This window comes from Dermochelys coriacea, chromosome 10 (assembly GCF_009764565.3).
Source record: "Dermochelys coriacea isolate rDerCor1 chromosome 10, rDerCor1.pri.v4, whole genome shotgun sequence".
Lineage (NCBI taxonomy): Eukaryota > Metazoa > Chordata > Testudines > Dermochelyidae > Dermochelys > Dermochelys coriacea.
Genome location: NC_050077.1, coordinates 2,540,562 through 2,557,974, shown reverse-complemented (window position 1 = coordinate 2,557,974; position 17,413 = coordinate 2,540,562). Strand labels below are relative to the sequence as shown.

General features: G+C 51.5%; 1 protein-coding gene across 2 annotated transcripts in view; it reads left to right on the top strand.

Annotated features, from left to right (window-relative positions):
- Positions 1 to 16,321, top strand: part of CACNG3 (calcium voltage-gated channel auxiliary subunit gamma 3) — a 63,114-nt gene extending 46,793 nt beyond the window's left edge. Inside the window, exons 1-4 of one of the 2 annotated variants that reach the window (XM_043493954.1) lie at positions 6,648 to 6,795; positions 7,466 to 7,549; positions 11,200 to 11,340; positions 14,782 to 16,321. In XM_043493954.1, coding sequence (XP_043349889.1) covers positions 6,687 to 6,795; positions 7,466 to 7,549; positions 11,200 to 11,340; positions 14,782 to 15,293 — 846 coding nt within the window. In that variant the 5' untranslated portion in view covers positions 6,648 to 6,686 and the 3' untranslated portion in view covers positions 15,294 to 16,321. Of the gene's footprint in view, positions 1 to 6,647; positions 6,796 to 7,465; positions 7,550 to 11,199; positions 11,341 to 14,781 lie in introns of those variants that run through there. The other variant, XM_038417831.2, reaches the window with a different exon arrangement.
- The last annotated feature ends 1,092 nt before the right edge of the window (positions 16,322 to 17,413 follow it).

The following is a 17,413-nucleotide window of genomic DNA, read 5'->3' as shown; positions in this document are numbered from 1 at the left end:
AATTGCAATTTCCAAATAATTTGCTGTCCTGTCAGTATCAGTGGTTGCCCGAGAAGGGACATGCTTTCTATACCAGGCTTAGGAACCTTGGAATTGCCAGATGGTTTCAGACCCAAGGTCCATCTACCCCAGTATCCTGTGGCTGGCAGTGGCCTGTGTCAGTTGCTTTGGGGAAAGGTGTAAGACCCCACCCCAGCAGCAGCCATGGGATTATCTGCCCCCACGTTAAGTCTCATCCTGCTCTCTAAAGCCCTGAAGCTGAAGGTTTCATGTCCCTGCCAAAATGGCTGTTAGAATTAATTAGAATAACACTGGATACTCTTGAGATCCATAGAAATGAACAATCCCTTTGTGAATCTTGTTAAATTCTTGGTGTATTCTCCTGTATATATTACTATGGAATGGCTCCTTCTGTACTTTACAGACCTCAAAACACACACACACACAACACAGGAACTAAAACTATCTGACATGCCAACATGCATGAAACATTGTGGGATGTGAAACATCATGGAAAACCATGTGGGTTAACCCTCTCCTTCTCCCACCCTCCTTCCCCACACCCCATTCCTGTGTCCTTTGCCAGTCATCGATTAGGCATATCTAAAGAGCCAGACCGGGTTCCCCACAGCAAGGTCCGGACCTGCCTCGCAGCCAGGGGTGAAAGTAAGTTAGAGGACTTACCGGTACGCCCCCCGGAGTCCTGAGCAGGTGGCATGGCCTCAACCGGAAGAGGCAGGGCCTTAAATCCCCGGGCCCTTTAACTCTTGATTTAAAGGGCCAGGGCTCCAGCTGCGGTAGAGGTGGATGGGAGCCCGGGGCCCTTTAAATCACCCCCGAGCTACCAGCTGCAAAAGATGGCTGGGAGCCCCAGGGCTTGGGGGCAATTTAAAGGGCCCAGGGCTCCAGCTACCGCAGCGGAGCCCTGGGCCCTTGAAATCACTGAGGAGCCCTGGGGGCTCCCAGCTGCCACCGCGACCCCGGGGCTCTGGGCTCTGGCAGAGCTATAAAGGGCCTGAAGCTCCGCTGTGGTAGCAGCTGCCCAAGCCCCGAGCCCTTTAAATCCCCGCCTGAGCCCTGCTGCCTGAGTCCTGGGGTAGGGGTGGGGGGGCTCTGGCAGGGATTTAAAGGGCCCCGGGGCTCCAGCTGCCGCTACCGCCCCAGCCCTTTAAATGCCTGCCAGAGCCCCACCGCTGCTACCCCAGGGCTTTGGCAGCAGGGCTCCAGTGGGGATTTAAAGGGCTGAGGCAGTAGGGGTGACTGGAGCTCTGGGGCTCTTTAAATCCCTGCCAGAGCCCCCCCACCCCTACCCCAGGGCTCAGGCAGCAGAGCTCAGGTGAGGATTTAAAGGGCCCCAAGGCAGTAGCAGTGGCTGGAGCTCCAGGGCTCTTTAAATCTCCTCCGGAGGCCCCCCCACCCCTACCCCAGGGCTTCAGCAGCAGGGCTCAGGCGGGGATTTAAAGGGCGCCGGGAGGGTAGCGGGGGCTGGAGTTCCGGGGCCCTTTAAATCCCCACCAGAGCCCCACCACTACCGCTACCCTGGGGCTTGGGCAGCAGGGCTCAGACCAGGATTTAAAGGGCCCCGGGGCAGTAGCAGCGGGTTGAGCTCCGGGGCCCTTTAAATCCCCGCCAGAGCCCCAGTGCTGCTATCCCAGGGCTCGGGCAGCAGGGCTCAGGCCAATATTTAAAGGGCCCCGGTGGGGGGAGGGGTAGCAGCGGCTGGAGCTCTGGGGCCCTTTAAATCCCCACCGCAATCCCGCCGCCGCTACCCCAGGGCTTTAAATTGCCCTCTCGGAAAGCTGTTCCTGGTACGGCGCACCGGCTCTTACCGGTACACCGTACCGGGACGTACCGACTTACTTTCACCTCTGCTCGCGGCTGAATCAGCCAGCCTGATGCTCAGACATGTTCCAGCCCTGGCCAGGGCTCCCCATGCTGGTTTAGACTGACAAGGAGAACTTCAAAAGAGATAAAGCCCAGGGAAATTAGTATTCTCATTTCCACACGTCACCAATAGACTGACTTTGTCTCCAAACTTCTCTCCCACACTGTATCAAGTGAAAACATTTCTCTCTCTCTCTTTAATCAGATAATGAATGCTGGCCCCATGACCCTGCCCAGGAGTTTATGATAGCTGGAGATGTTCAGATTCTGAGAGTGAGTCAGTGCATTTGGGAAAGATCTTGTAAAGTTCCACACACTGTGCACCGTGCTCTTCGCTAATAGGAGCATTCCAGCCATTAAAAGGCACAAAGGGCAGATCTATATTGAATAGAACAGAGCTCAGACTTCGTGTAGCTTTGAGATGCGTATGAAGCCAAATGGATTTGAAGGAGGCACCAGGAAGGTTATAAATTGATTTCTAAGTGCAGCCACTGTAACATTTAGATTCATTTAATGCAGAGCCCTTGTTTCTTAATCAGCAGCGAAGAATCGGACTCTTTCAGTTTGAGCCATGTACGAATCTCTGACTGGCGAAAGGTTCTACCACTTTGCACGTGGCCCGTGTGTTTCTCAGTGCGGACGTGTGTGGTGGCGGGGTGTGCAGAGTGGGTCTGTGTGTATATGTGAGTGGGTGTATGCTGAATCAGTGTGTGTGCGTGCTGGGGGGCATATGCCTATGCTGGGTCAGAACATGTTTATAATGGCACTGTGTGTATATGCTGGGTCAGGATGTATGTAGTGCGTGTGTGTGTGCTGGATCGGGGGGCAGTGCTGGATCTGGGTATGTTTTGAGTGTGTGCACTGTATATGTGTTGTACAGATTACAGCTTCCTTGAATTTACTCATAATTTGAAATTATTTGCATTTTTGACAGTCTGGACTGAATTTGAATGCTTGAAATCTGAGCTCTGTTGCAGAGTAGGAATTGCTCAGATAGTCAGACTAACGTGCTCCTGCTTGCGACGGCTGGTGTGCTATTCTCTGTGGTTCATTCTGTCCCTGGGACTCTACGCAGCAGCCACGTAGAGGAGTCAGAGATGAATCAGAAGGTTCTCTCGAAGATGCTTCTGAAAGTCTGGGAGTCAGGTCAGATCTCAGTTACACCAGTGTAAATCCAGAGTGACTTCACTGCAACTAGTGGAGTTAAACTAGTGAAAAACTGGAGGAGTCTGAGATATGCATGGACCACTGGGTGCCCCTCTGGGCCAATATCCAGCAAAGCTTTCAAGCGTGTGTTTTTCTTTGAGCTTCTGAGCAGTCCCAGTTGACTTCAATGAGACTATTTAAAATTAAGCACATGCTTGAATGTGATGCTGGATCAGGGTGCTAGAGGCTATACAAATGGAAGCCTGGAAGCCCTGGGGCACCTGGCCACCGTGTAGTCCATCTGGCAGGCTGTCCCCAGAGCCACAGACTGTGAAAGCCCTGGGGTCACTGACCAAGGGGCAATCTGCGTGGCGGGCTGCCCCAGAGTCATGGACCATGGAAGCCCTGGGGTCTCCCGCAGCCCACCAGGTGTACTGCCAAGGATCTGGACAGGAAAGCTGGCATGAAACTAGGCAGATTTCCAAAGGAAGTGTTCCTGGCAGGCAGGGTTTGAAACCTTCTTGGGTTAAAGAGGAACTTAGCTGAAATCAGACGGTCCCTGTGAAATGTTTTAATTTTGACAAATCGGCAAATTCCAATGAAAAAAGCGTTTTGCAGGAATTCTTTCAACCAGCTCTAAGGGGATCCTGGTTTCGGTTAGGCTGCTGTTGTCCAGGTTTGCATCTGTGGCCTGATCACCTAAAAACTAGCTCAACCTAGCAACATCACTCAAGGCTGTGGAAAATGTTGCACCCTGTGCGGTATAATTAGGTCGACCCAACCCCGTGGCCAGGTCGACGGAAGAATTCTTCCATCAGCAGAGCTCTCCCCTCTCAGGTGGTTTAACTACGCTGAGGGAAGATACCCTTCCAGTGATGTCAGATGTAGCCACACTAGGGCTCTCCAGTGGCACAGGTACAGTCCCAAGCTGTGCTCTAGCAGCTACAGTGTCGACGTTCCCTGTGCAATTCGGATCAGAATCTGTCCCATGAGACCAGGCTTCCCTGGGGCTTCTTTATCCCCAGTCCTGGCTGAAACCCAGCCAGGCCGCTGTCCTGCTGCCTTTGACCTTCCCAGCAGCTCTCCCATGGACGCCAAGGAGAGCAGCAGCATGGGGAAGCAGCCAGAGATGGGGGGTGTTCTCAGGACCTTTTGTTTGTTTGAAGTTTAACTGAATTTATCTATACTCCAAAAAAATCTGTGTTTTAGGCAAAAGTTTGGCCCAGACCTTATTTTATTCAAATAGGTTCCCATGTGTCTCTAGCCGACATATGCTCAGGATCATGGGCAGTGCGTGAACACCCCGTTCGGGGAGGCTAGTCCCCTGCCCTGCTCCTACTGCCCAAAGCTTAGCATCTCCTGGCCTATTATACCCACTGCTCAGGATCCTGGTCTGCCTGTCTGTCCATTCACACAATGCGTTTGCAGGTGAGCAGATCAAAGGTGCGCCTCTTTACAGACAAGTAGCTAGAGAGAAGAGGCCACACTGTGAGGAAGAGGGGCTGATCTCTTTGAATGCTGGTGTGCCTCTGGGCACTAGCAGCAGCTTGGCAATCTGTGTCTTTGTTAGGTTATCTAGCAGAGCAGTCCAGAACTTAGCCTGGGAGGAGATGACATTAGCCTCCCAGTCAGATGGACACAGTGGCAGGGCTGAAGCCTGGGAAAGTTTTCCTAAGTGGTAACAGATGGGCTCATAACTTGCAGGGCTTTCCGTTCAAATGAGAGAATGTGGAGTGAAAGGGCTGGGAGGATTTTATCTACAGACCCACTGAATGATTCTCCACTAAAAACCCAATGAAGGATTTGCCCGAAGCGGGTGGGCAGTGAGAGCAAATTGTTGCCTGGCCTGCTTTATTTGAGCTTAACAGAAGAAAATGAATGTTCATTCATGCCTTTCTGTCCATCAGACAGTGTGTCAATGCTGGAACAGCATGCTTTGAACTGGCCGGCTTTAGAGACAAGTGCATCTGTATATCACACAGGGAGGAAAGTGAGACTCAGTTGAATACTAGCCAAAGGCAGGCTGTACATAACTGCAGAATACTAACAGGGCTGAGAATAGTTCCCAGTACAACAATGCAACCACTGTGCAGCACTGCTGGCCAGAGAGAGGGCAAACCACTCAGGTTAGATCAATTACACAGGCCAGCTGAATCCCGTAGAAGATCAGTAAAGATAGCAGGGCCTGGGACTATTAAAAGAAAGAAGCACAGTTTACATTTATATGGAGACTTTCAATATCCCAGCACAGGGGCGCAGGAACAATTGGTAGAGTGGGGGTTCTGAGAGCCATTGAACCTAACTGCCTATGATGGAAATGACTTCAAGTTGGGGGTGTGGCAGCCCCCCTAGCACCTCTAGTTTCAGCACCTATGTCCCAGCATGCTTTGCAGAATAAATACAGGAATTGCGTCCTCATTGGGGGTGGGGGACACAGCCCACAGCAATACCACCCAAGAGCACAGGAAAGGCATCAGGCAGGAAGCACAAAAGAGTGTGGTATCCAGTTACTCTTGCAGAGGAACAGCTGGTGCACAGAATGTGATCGCTCAAATTGCTGCTCTGGCACAGGGGCTTGCTGAAGGGAAAGCAAATTTTCCCTGTAAGTCCCTGGTCTGAACCCAGCCTGGATCAATAACAACTGAGTCGCAGATGATCACTCACAGCAAACGATGGTAGCTTCCTCTAGCAAACAGGCCTTCCTCTCACTGCGGGAGTCAACATGTAATTTCAGAGAGCAACATGTTCTGATGGTCAACTCCAGCCGTTCCGGGAGCCTAGGAAAACCTTGGTACCACGGGGGGCTCCGCTGCCCAAACGTGACCCTCTGTGGGTTTGGCTGCTGTGGAGGTGACAAAGGGTCAGCACTACAGCCAAGGAAGCAAAGCTGGGAAGAGTTAAATCTATCAGGCTTCCCTGCAGATGAAGCTAGGTTGCAGGAGCATCCCTGGAAATAACGAAGCAAAGTGAATTCCCGGGAATCGAGCACTGTGCAGCAAACCCCACCCAAGAGCAGAGCTCTCCAGAGGGGAAGTGGAATGCCTCAGCTCTGACGACCTCCCCAAAGTGTAAGGGAGGGCAGGGGAGGGGAGGGGAGGGGAGGGGAGGGGAGGATTGGACGTCACACAACAAGTGGGTCAGCGTTAGGTATAGGGGGCTGCGGCTGTGTGGGATGCCTGGTGTGAGCGTACACGTGTCCTTCCCCAGAGCTCTTTCCCAGCACCAGGTCCTAGCTGCTCTGGTGTCCACGTTTGTGTCTGGGTCAGTGGGTGCTTGTGCAATGCACAGAACTCTGGGAGCCTGTCAGAGTGAGGGGATGTTGGGTGCCTCGCCCTCGGGAAGCACACACAGAGGAGTGGGGGGTAGCCAGGAATCTCTGAACCTGTTGGGAGAGGGGTGGGAACGTGGGGAGAGTCTGGGTGCTCATGGGTGCTGTGATGACAGATGGCGGGTGCCACTTTTAACCTTCAGCCTTTTCTTGTGCATGAGACTCCTGAGTGCCAATAATAAATGGTTCAGGATAGGAGCAGATCCTGCCCTGGTTAACTCCAAGGGCCTGCCTGAGTGAAATGGAAGCGCTGGGTGCTCCAGAGGTCAATTGACACACAACCTTCATTTGCTGGGAAGCTGAAGCTTACTGAGGAGCAATCAGTGGGATGGAGCTCAGTGATGGGCAGTTTAGAATTGCCAGCGCATGGAGCTGTTTGCATGGATGGGCCTCATGCCTGGGCCACATGGGGATGAGCGAGAGGCCAGAGGCCTGTGGTAAAGGATCTTTGTGCAAGGTTCCTGGGGCTTAATGAATCCTCGTTGAGAGATTCCAGTGCATGGAATTCCACTAGGGACTAGCCAGTGTCACAACCCGGCCCACCTGCTCGGTGGCTGTTCGTTAGCTGACCTGCAGCTAGGCAGCGGGATGCCGTAACAGAGTGCAGGCGTGAGTAAGGGGAAGGTTTTCAAGGCAGCCAAGAGATGTTGCTATTTGTAGCGCAGCAGGGCTGTGTTGCCTTGGGAAATCATCACAACCCCTACCTTGCCAGGAATTCCTAGCTCCTAGTGGCCAGAGCAGTGCAGCCATAGCCCGATGAGGAACCAGGGTAGCCTGCCCCATGGACAGATGGCACTTGAAAGCCAGATCTTGGGGAATGCCCCCCAGGCCACGCCCTACAGGGAGGGGAGAAGTTTTAAAATCAAATCCTCAGACAGGCTGCTGAGGCAGCTCTGGAGCCCAATTTCCTGGGTAGCTTGGCTGCTGGTGTTAAAGCCAGAGGGAAGCCAGCCTGATGGTAGCTGTGTGTAGCAGGGAGCTGGCTTTGTGGACCTTCCGTTGCTCCTTCTCTGCTCATCCCCAGAGTGGGTCTTGAACCCTCCTTGAGCCATCTGCAGGGATCTTGAAAACACCACTGATGCGTCCATTGGGTTTGTGTTTCCTTAGGAACGTTCCGAGGAGTGTGTAAAAAAATCGATCATTTCCCGGAGGATGCAGATTATGAGCAAGACACATCTGAGTACCTCCTACGTAAGTCTGTGTCTACACTCAGCCTCTTGTGATTCTTCTTGTTACCTCCTGGCGTGCCCTCAGACCCTCGGGTGAGAGCAGCGGCTCTACGAATCTAAAGAGAGAATGTATGAAATATTAATATCACTCTCCAAAATGGTGACTCCCTCCCTGAATTATGGCCGTTCCTTTCATTCCCATAATATACAGACACACTCTGGCATCAGCTCTGCCTCTGCCCCTCTATGGCACTGCCTGGGATGCCCATACTTGGCCTGGAGCTGTGCTTTCCGCTGCTTGAACCAACACCAACTGGTTCTTGCCGTCCAATTATAGAGGCAGGTCAGCAAAGGTCCTTCTATGGTTCATGGCCTCCTGACCGGAGTAAATGGCACCTTCTGTTTGCTGGTGTCATGATGTCACATCTGATGAGCATCTTTAAGCAGCTTTCTCCTTTGTCCCCTTTCAAATCTGTCCCTCCCTTTCCCACACCCAGTCCTGTAAGAATCCTAGTATCCTCAGCTCCTGGGAAGCCTGCAGCTGCTGCAGCATCAGGAGCTAGGCCCTTGCAATTTTGCTGCGAAAGGATTTTTTTTTTACAGTGATTCCTCTCCTCCTTTGTGTCCTGCGTTTTCGCAGCCGGCTCTGGAAATTGTTGGCATTCAGTGAGGTGAGGATCTGAAGCCTCTGGCATGTCTTCTGCCATCAGCAGTCAATTGCAAGTAGATTGAATGGAAACAGACCTGGCAGACCTCCCAGGAAATGCAGAACCCTCCAGGTGTCTTTTCACCTGATCAGGAAACCTAGCAAACAAATGGGTGTTTATATGAAAGGGACCTAATAGTGGAGGTGGGCCAGATTCTGAGAGAAGGAGCCGTATCCCTTTTACACCTCCACAAATGTGTGTGCAAATAAACATGGAAACACAAACATGCAAATGGACAGCTATGCATTCCACACAGATGCACACAAACTCACAGGTAGATATGCACTCATGTGTGCAAAGAAACATTGTACCTATGCGCACACACTACAAATGCATGTGTGCACTCACACATGCACACCAAACACCCACACACACGCATGCACAATTGCACATATATGCGTGCACACCACATGGCATTTTTTTTTAAAAGAAGCCTTTTTTAAAAAAAACCCCAGAATTGCATTTTAATGGGGCTGCTCTATAGTCCCTGGGCTTATTTTAACGGGCCTAATGGGGAGAAGGAGAACCCCAAACCTGAGCACAGCCCATTAGATGCCTTTGCTTTAGCAGCAGATAGTCGTTTGCTGAATTAATTAACTTTGGCCATTTTGGAGGCCTCAACCGTTGTGAGTCCAATTAAAAAAGGCAAAAAGGCCTGTTTTCTATAATTGCCTAGGCTTAATGCCGCCAAAGCTGGTACTGAAATGGCTTGGCTCACGAGGGGAGGAGAATTAAAGAGAGGAAAGGTTTTTTACATAAAGCCCCAGCTCCTGGAGTCATATTGTTGTTTAAGAGTCTCAGATTTCATTTTTTTTAAAAGTAAATTTCTAGTCCTTATGTGGAGAAAAGCTGGAAAGCATGCCTGGAAAACCCAGAGGACAAATAAAAAGAACTCCAGATGTATTCTTTGGTAAAATATCTTGATTTCGTTGGGGGGGGGTCTGGCCCATGATTTTTGAACGCTTGGGGTTAGCAGTACTGCTAGTCTCAGGGCTATCCCCAGTCTCATGAGAAGTGGTGTTTTTCCTAAAGCTCCAGCACCTGGAGTCATGTGACTATACCACAATGTAACAGGCTTCAGAGTAGCAGCCGTGTTAGTCTGTATTCGCAAAAAAGAAAAGGAGGACCTGTGGCACCTTAGAGACTAACAAATTTATTTGAGCATAAGCTTTCGTGAGCTACAGCTTTAAGCTTTCAGTTTAAAATAAAAGGTACATTTCTAGTTCTGATGGTTGTGGGGGAAAGCTGGAAAACCTGGCCCTGAAAGGCTAAAACCCAGGAGGCAAATAAAAAGAACCAGACTTTGTTCATTTTAAAATCTCCTGGTTTTTAAGACAAATTTGTTATTTGAGGGTCCTGACTCATCATTCTGAATGGTGGTCGGGATTGGCACTGCTGGCTCATGGACCATGAAGCAGGTCCTGAAGTTTCCAGTCTGCAGAGCTATTCTATGGGAAGAATTAAAGTCGGCAGGGGCAGCACAGACAGAAGGTCTGTGCAATAACTGGGGAAGGAATGGATTGGGTTTGTCCTGGAGGGCAGTAGCCGGCCCTTTCAGTGTTGATGACCTTAGGCCCCAATCCTGCAGGTCTGGGCAGACTCACTGGCAGCATTGGGACTTTCATTATTATTAGAAACCTCGTTAGAGACCCTGAGTTATGCTCTTAACTCTTTGTGCTGCTCAAGCCATGCAAAGGGCCAGATTCTGCACATAAGCAGCCAGCAGGGAATTATCCTTGGAAAGGGGAACTCTCCTTTGGCATAAACCTGGTGGAGTCAGCACTGCACCAACTGACCCCACCCGACCATGGCACAAGGAGTGTGTCCAGAGAAGGGTGTACTGGAGGAAAGTGATCTTCCACTGCCCTGAGGTCCCTTCGTGGCATAAGTTAGAGCAACTTCTAGGCTGCTCTAACTCACACGAGGCTGGCACAGCATCAAGGAGTCATAACCAGCTCAATGCACTTTCAATCCTCCCAGCACCCAAGCATTTTACTGTACTGAGATCTTCTAGCTTCTGAGCATGTATGATTGAAATCAGTGGGAGTCAATGGAAGAAAAAATCAAATGCACAAATACAAAATGGGGGAAAACTGGCTAGGTGGCCGTGCTGCAGAAAAGGCTCTGGTGGGTAGAGTGGATCACAAATCGAAGATGAGTCAACAATGTGATGTAGTTGTGAGAAAGACTAATAACACTGTGGGGTGTATTACCAGGAAGACCATATATAAGGCACAGGAGGTAATTATCCCTCTCTATGCAGCACTGGTGAGCCTTGGCTGGAACACTGTTTCCAATTTCAGGCACCCCATTTTAGGAAAGAGGTGGACAAACTGGAGAGAATCCAGAGGAGAGCAACAAAAATGATGAAGGGTTTGGAAACCCTGACCTGTGACGAAAGGTTAAGAAGAATGGGCATGTTGAGTCTTGCGAAAAGATGACTGAGGGGGACCTGGGAACAGTCTTCAAAGCTGTTATGAAGAGGAGGGTGATCGATTGTTCTCCATGTCTACGGGAGGTAGAACAAGAAGTAATGGGCTTAATCTGCAGCAAGGGAGATCGAGGTTAGAAATTAGGAAAATCTTTCTAGCAACAAGGATAGTTAAATACTGTAACAGGCTTCCAAGGGAGGTGGTATCCCCATCACTGGAGGTTTTTAAGAGCTGGTTGGACACACACCTGGCAGGGATGGTCTAGGTTTACTTGATCCTGCCTCAGTGTGGGTTCAGGGCTAGAGGACCTCTCGAGGTCCCTTCCAGCCCGAAACTTCTCCAATGTTATGATTCTTGCCATTGATTTTAATGGGAGCAGGATCAGACCCTGCTGGTTTGAACCAGCCTCCCCATCACTGAGCCGTTCTGTCACTAGCATCTGATTTGCCAAGGAGCTGCACGTGCATTTTCACGGGGCCCGTGAGACCGTGTGAATGATGATTGACAGGGCCCTTCTCCTCTCCCCCGGCTAGGTGCCGTGAGAGCATCCAGCATCTTCCCCATCCTGAGCGTGGCCTTGTTGTTCTTTGGGGGCCTGTGTGTGGCCGCCAGCGAATTCTACAAGAGCAAACACAATGTGATTCTCAGCGCTGGGATCTTCTTTGTCTCCGCAGGTAAGTGCCCACCCAAGTCACAACTGCCCAGGATTTGCATGGCTCTAGCCCCCCCAGGATTAGGGCCCTGTCCTCCTGTGAGCTGCACAGGCATATGGTGAGAGACAGTCCCTACCCAAGGCACAAGACCTGGGTGTTGCAAACAAGCCGAGGGAGCGAGGAGGATGGGGGGCAGGAACAGGAGTGGGTGGTTGTGTATCTAGTGACAAGCTGTGCGCTACAGGGGGGCTATTTAAAGGCATAAATAAACCAGACACGCTATTTCTGTCGTGTTCCCTGCTGGCCATCAGCCTGGCCGTTGTTGGAGGGCAATTACAGAGGCCTTGTGGCAGAAGTGAGCTTTCGGGAGGGGTCTGAAGGAGGAGGAGATTGCTGCCTTACTTGTCTGTTCGGGCAGGGGGTCCATGCGTAAGGGGTGCCCACAGAAACTGAACTCCCCTCTTGCCCCGAGGGCAGGGCTGGATGTTCCTGTCTGGCTCTGCCTCTCTTTGTACACCCATGGAGCTCCTGGGAATTAACGGCTGGATACACTCAGACCTCAGCAAGGTCATTGGCCCTCTATCCCCACAGCAGGTGCAGATTAAGTGTCACACCAGTATTACCCCATCCCCAAGCAGACTCTTACCGGGGTGCCTCTGCCCTGACAAGAAGCAACCCCTCCTGGTGAAAGGGGAATGGCCTCTTGGCCGAGGCAGCCAGCAAGGGGACTAGTTAATGGGTTTTTCAGTGAGGTCACCATCAGATGTCATGCAGCAACCTTGGCTCACTACTGGCCTTGTCTAGATTTGAACCATTGACGCAGAGGTGAGAGACTCTGTGTCTCCATTCCCCTCTTGTGCCTTATGGAAAAGCCCTAAAGCAGCTGGTGGAGATTAAACCAATAGGATTCTTTAGTAATCAAATAGGGTTCTGTAGAAATTCCCCTATATATTTATCACACTTAGCTGTGAATGATCATCTCTTTGGGGCTGGTTTTTTAACCTATCCATAGAGCTCTAGAACGGACTTTAAAAACATACCCAAAGGATCTCAGTCTCCCTGCAGGTCGCTAGGACTCTTCCCATGAGGCTTCCCTCATCTTTCAGGTTGGTTGGTACAACACAGACCAAATTTTCCACAGCTCTTAGCCCCCCTCCCCCCGCAGGGTAAGTCTATGCTTCAAAGAGGAACCCACGGCACCAAGTCCCAGAGTCCAAGTCAATGGATTCAGGCTCATGCTATGGGGCTAAAAATAGCCATGTATGTGTTCCCACATGGGCTGGCACCTGTGCTCCGAGAGACCTTCCCCCCAGGGCTCCGGCAGGCCCGAGTGGGAATGGGCGTGCTGCTGCTTTTAATCCTGCGGCCCAAGTCAGCTGAGCCGACTCTGCACCCCAGGGCTTTCTTTGCAGAGTGGACATCCCCTCCGGCCAGATTTCCAAAGAGCTCAGCTCCCAGCTGGGCACCAAAGCAGCCAGATTTTCAGAAGGGATCAGCATGCTCAGGGCAGAGCTCTGGGTCACCACGGGGCCGGGCGTGGCTGGGGGCAGAGCTCTGGGTCACCACGGGGCCGGGCGTGGCTGGGGGCGGAGCTCTGGGTCACCACGGGGCTGGGCGTGGCTGGGGGCGGAGCTCTGGGTCACCACGGGGCCGGGCGTGGCTGGGGGCAGAGCTCTGGGTCACCACGGGGCCGGGCGTGGCTGGGGGCAGAGCTCTGGGTCACCACGGGGCCAGGCGTGGCTGGGGGCGGAGCTCTGGGTCACCACGGGGCCGGGCGTGGCTGGGGGCGGAGCTCCCACTGTGACTGCCAAGCGCTGGGAAATGTGGGCACCAGGCAGGTGGGCAGTTGTAATCTTCAGAGGCAAACGAGGCTCTTTTGCACAGTGTGTCCCTTGGGGTGACTCCCGACACTTCAGCTGATTATTTTATGACGACATCTTAGTCTCGAGGAAGTTTTGTTTTGTTTTGTTTCTTCCCCCAAAGAGATGAATCAGTTTCCTTCCTTTGGCTGACAGGCGTGTGTGATGTAGATGAGAAACCAACCGACAGAACCAAATCGATTCGTTAAGTCAATCCAAAGGCAAGTGGCGCAGCCTCACTCCAGTACTGGACCGCGCCCACTCTGCTGGGGAGGCAAAAATTGCTCAGCTCCTCTATGAAACCGCCAGACTTACTAGAAATGAAAAGGACAGGAGTAATTATTGTTACACATACACACACACACAGACGAGCTTAGAGACCCAGAAGGCTGGAGGTTTGGTTCAGAAAATGGAACCCACTGAGGGCCAGAGGGGGCCTATCTGGCGTGAGCACGTGGAGTCGCATCTCTCCGTGGTGACCGGCAGGAGGCACAATGGCGCCGCGAACCCCGAGAATGCAGGGCTAGCTGTCTCTGCTCAGGGCAGCTCACTGGGGGAAGGTTCCTTGTGCACCCCCTGACCCTGCTCTCTTGTGCAGGACCTGGACTGTAGAGACGTCTATGCTGCAGCCGGGAATGTGCTTCCCAGCTCAGGTAGACGGACACGTTCCAGCTTGGCTTGAGCTAGCAACATTGAACGTAGCCGCATAGCCCAGGGCAGCACACGTGGCACTTGGGCTAGCCCCCAAAGTATGTGCTAAGAGGTTCAAGGCAGGTCCGTTCTCGGGCAGCCAGCCCAAGCCCCCACGTGCGCTACTCTCCACCCAGCTGCAGTGTAAACGTGCCCTGTGGCTGGCCCCTATTATGGAAAATGGGCTGGATGTCCCACTAGAAGGAACTCCCAGAAGCTTGCCAGGGTTCCCTGGTTCCCCTCAAGGAGGCAGCCCCCAGGAAGCAGACGTTGACTCTTAGGGTCTTAGCCAGAATCAAGAAATCCTGAGGCACAGGAAAATAAACAAACACGTCTGCCACCAGTCCCAGTCTTCTGGATTTGGGACAGGCCTGAGCCTGAACACCAGAGACCAGAAATAAACATAAGAGGAGGAGAAGTTCACCATCCCCTCCATGCTCGGGTTTGTGGTGTTCGTCCACGTTGTGAAATGCTCCAGCCCCAGAGGCAGCCACCCTCCCTAGAAGCCGGAACGAACGGGGCTTTCACCCAGGGCTGCCTGGTGTCTGACTAGTGGTGGGTCCAGGTGACAATTCCATTTTGCGACAATGTTTGAGGTTTCCAGACTTGTTTTCATTCCACCTCAGGCGCGTTCATGAAATGGAATTGTGTCGAGACCTCCCTTTCCAGAAAGCAACGGTCCGGCTGGGGTGTCGTCTCGCTCTCACCATCTCGTCACGTGACCAGGGAGCCTGCACCTCAGAAACCTCCCTTCGAAAACTTGTTAAAACTGCTACGTCTCCACAAAACGTTTTGGCTTTGTCGGAAATACACGTCATTGAAAATGTTCTGAGCCTCTGACCTGCTCTGAATGGGTTAGAGATGTTCTATTAGCCCAGTGACCCATCCTTCCTTCTCTGTCTCTCTCTCTCAGGTCTCAGTAACATAATCGGGATTATAGTGTATATCTCTGCGAACGCTGGGGACCCGGGGCAGAGCGATTCCAAGAAGAGCTACTCATACGGCTGGTCCTTTTACTTTGGCGCCTTGTCCTTCATCATCGCCGAGATGGTGGGGGTGATCGCGGTGCACATGTACATCGAGAAACACCGCCAGATCCGCGCCAAGTCCCACTCCGAGCTCCTGAAGAAGTCAGCCTTCTCTCGCCTCCCCACCTACCGGTACCGGTTCCGCAGGCGATCCAGCTCCCGCTCCACAGAGCCCAGATCCAGGGATCTGTCTCCTGTCAGCAAAGGGTTCAGCACCATCCCCTCCACCGACATCTCCATGTTCACCCTCTCCAGGGATCCTTCCAAGGTGACCATAGGGACACTGCTCAACTCGGAGCGGGATCACACTTTTTTACAGGTCCATAACTCCATCCCCAAAGAGTTCAAGGAGTCATTGCACAACAACCCAGCCAACAGACGAACCACACCAGTCTGAGCCAGCTCCTCCCCACACCGCCTTAGGCGCTGTGCCAACCAGGGAAGTAGAGGGAGGCGTTTTGTCTGGCTGCATGACATGATCCTTGTGATGGTGTTACCAGTGAAGCTCCGTTTTTAAAGAACAAACCCAAATGGCTCCCAGGCCCACCCCACCCTTTAAATGCCACTTGCCAGGCCAGGCCACTGTGTTCATGGTTGAACTGTGCTTGGGCCCCGGAATCCCACCCCTTTTCCTTCTGTGGTTGGAAAGGGACATCGGCTTTGCTGTGACTTGCTGGGAGCAAGGCCCCTGAGGATTGGCAGAGCGGTTTTGAGTGGCCTCTGGGACAGCGACTTCTCAAAGTCACCATTGTTCATGTTGATCATAACAATCACAGTGTTATCTTCACTGTATGTCCCAATGGCAACATTGGAGACAGCCTTGTCTGTGAGAACCATTAACCCAATAGTTACATTTATGCGAAATTGCCTAGAAGTTCAGGGTATGAAGCTCTGAGTCGGCTAATGTAATGAGCGCTCATGTGGTTAAAACATTTTGCCTTGTTGTAATGGATGGAGCTCTTGGGTCTGGGTTTTTTTCTGGCATTTCGTGCATGCATTAAATAGCTTGGAATCCAATTTCTTCATGTTGGGTTGGAAGAAACATCCTTTCCGTAATTTTCTGTGGTTTTGGAAAGGCTTGGGGGGGCGTAGGGGAGGCAGAGTGTGTTCCATTCAGATCATGTAAATGGACTAAGAAGCAGATTCCCTCCAATGACTAGTAGCAACTAGACTTTATTTGATTACCTACTGATGTTAAACTGAAAGAAATAGCTCCCTGAAATTAACACACACACGCACAAGTGAATATGTGGGCACAATTAAGGAGGGGATGTTTGGCCTAGTCTTATTTTAGAAGCTGGGTTTGCATCTGAGCCTCTGGCAGTGATCTGCGTGTCACTGGTGTATGAGTCTGTAATGAAGAATGTTTCAATTGACTGGGAGATTAAAGAGAAAAGTAACAATAAAAGTTTGGCGAATCAGTTATTTGGCTAAATGAACAACTCATTCTCACGCTGCTATGAACAGCTGGGAAATCGTGAAATGTGTCAAACAAAGCACTTTACAATACAGCCTCAGACTTTCCTATCCACACTCCGACAAGGTGCAGCATAGGAAAGCAAAGGACCATGCGTGTTCTGTTATGCAGAAACACTGCTCAGCAGCAGGTAAGTCAGCTTTGCCAACCCAGGATGTGCACCCTCAGCTCTTCCAAGCTAAGCCCGGGGCTAAGCCTGCTCAGTGCTTGGATGTGAGCCCACTGCATAAGCGGTGTTGGTGAGCTAGTACCCATCAGCAGGTGGCTTCCTGCCTTGGGCTGGGGCCCAGGTGTGCTGCTGCTTCACACTAGGGTTAAATCTGAGGTGGTTTCCTTTTCTCATCAGGAAAGAGCCCAAGACCCTTTTTGACAAGAGAAGGGATTTTAATCATGGCAACCTGGCCAAACTCCATCACGTTCCGCCTCCTTATGTTCCCCTGCAGTTGCAATTAAACTATCACATCCTGCTCTGTGCTGTTCTGCAGCGTTCCATGCCCTGTTAAACAGCTGCCTTGTGCTGCCAAAGAGGTGGCTGCATTTCAGTGATGGGTGTAACAAACTCTGTACATACACAGTCTACAGTGTGCTTTGAGTGTCCTACGGGGCAGAAGCCACGATAGGGAAGTAAGATTTTATTCGGAAGGAGTGAAGAACTGCACACTGAGGTATTTCTTTAGCAAAGCCCTGTCAGGCATTGCTTCTGAGCATTTGCTCCTGGCTCCTCTCAGTGGCTGAAGAAGCACTGTACACGAAATAGATACACTGCCCTGGCTGCTTCTGTGCAGTTGTGCTTGTCTGACCCTTGGCGTGAGTGCTGGGGCTCTCTGTACTCACACAAAGCATGAGTTCTCTCTATGCCACCAGGTGGTCTCAGGGCATCCCCCTCCATTTCATCCTAGGGAGCCCCCATCCTTTTTATGAGGGGATTACAAGTTTGGTTGATAAAGGTAATAGTGTTGACATAACATACTTAGACATCCGAAAGGGGTTTGACTTGGTATCGCGTGACAGTTTGATTAAAAAACTAGAATGATCTAAAA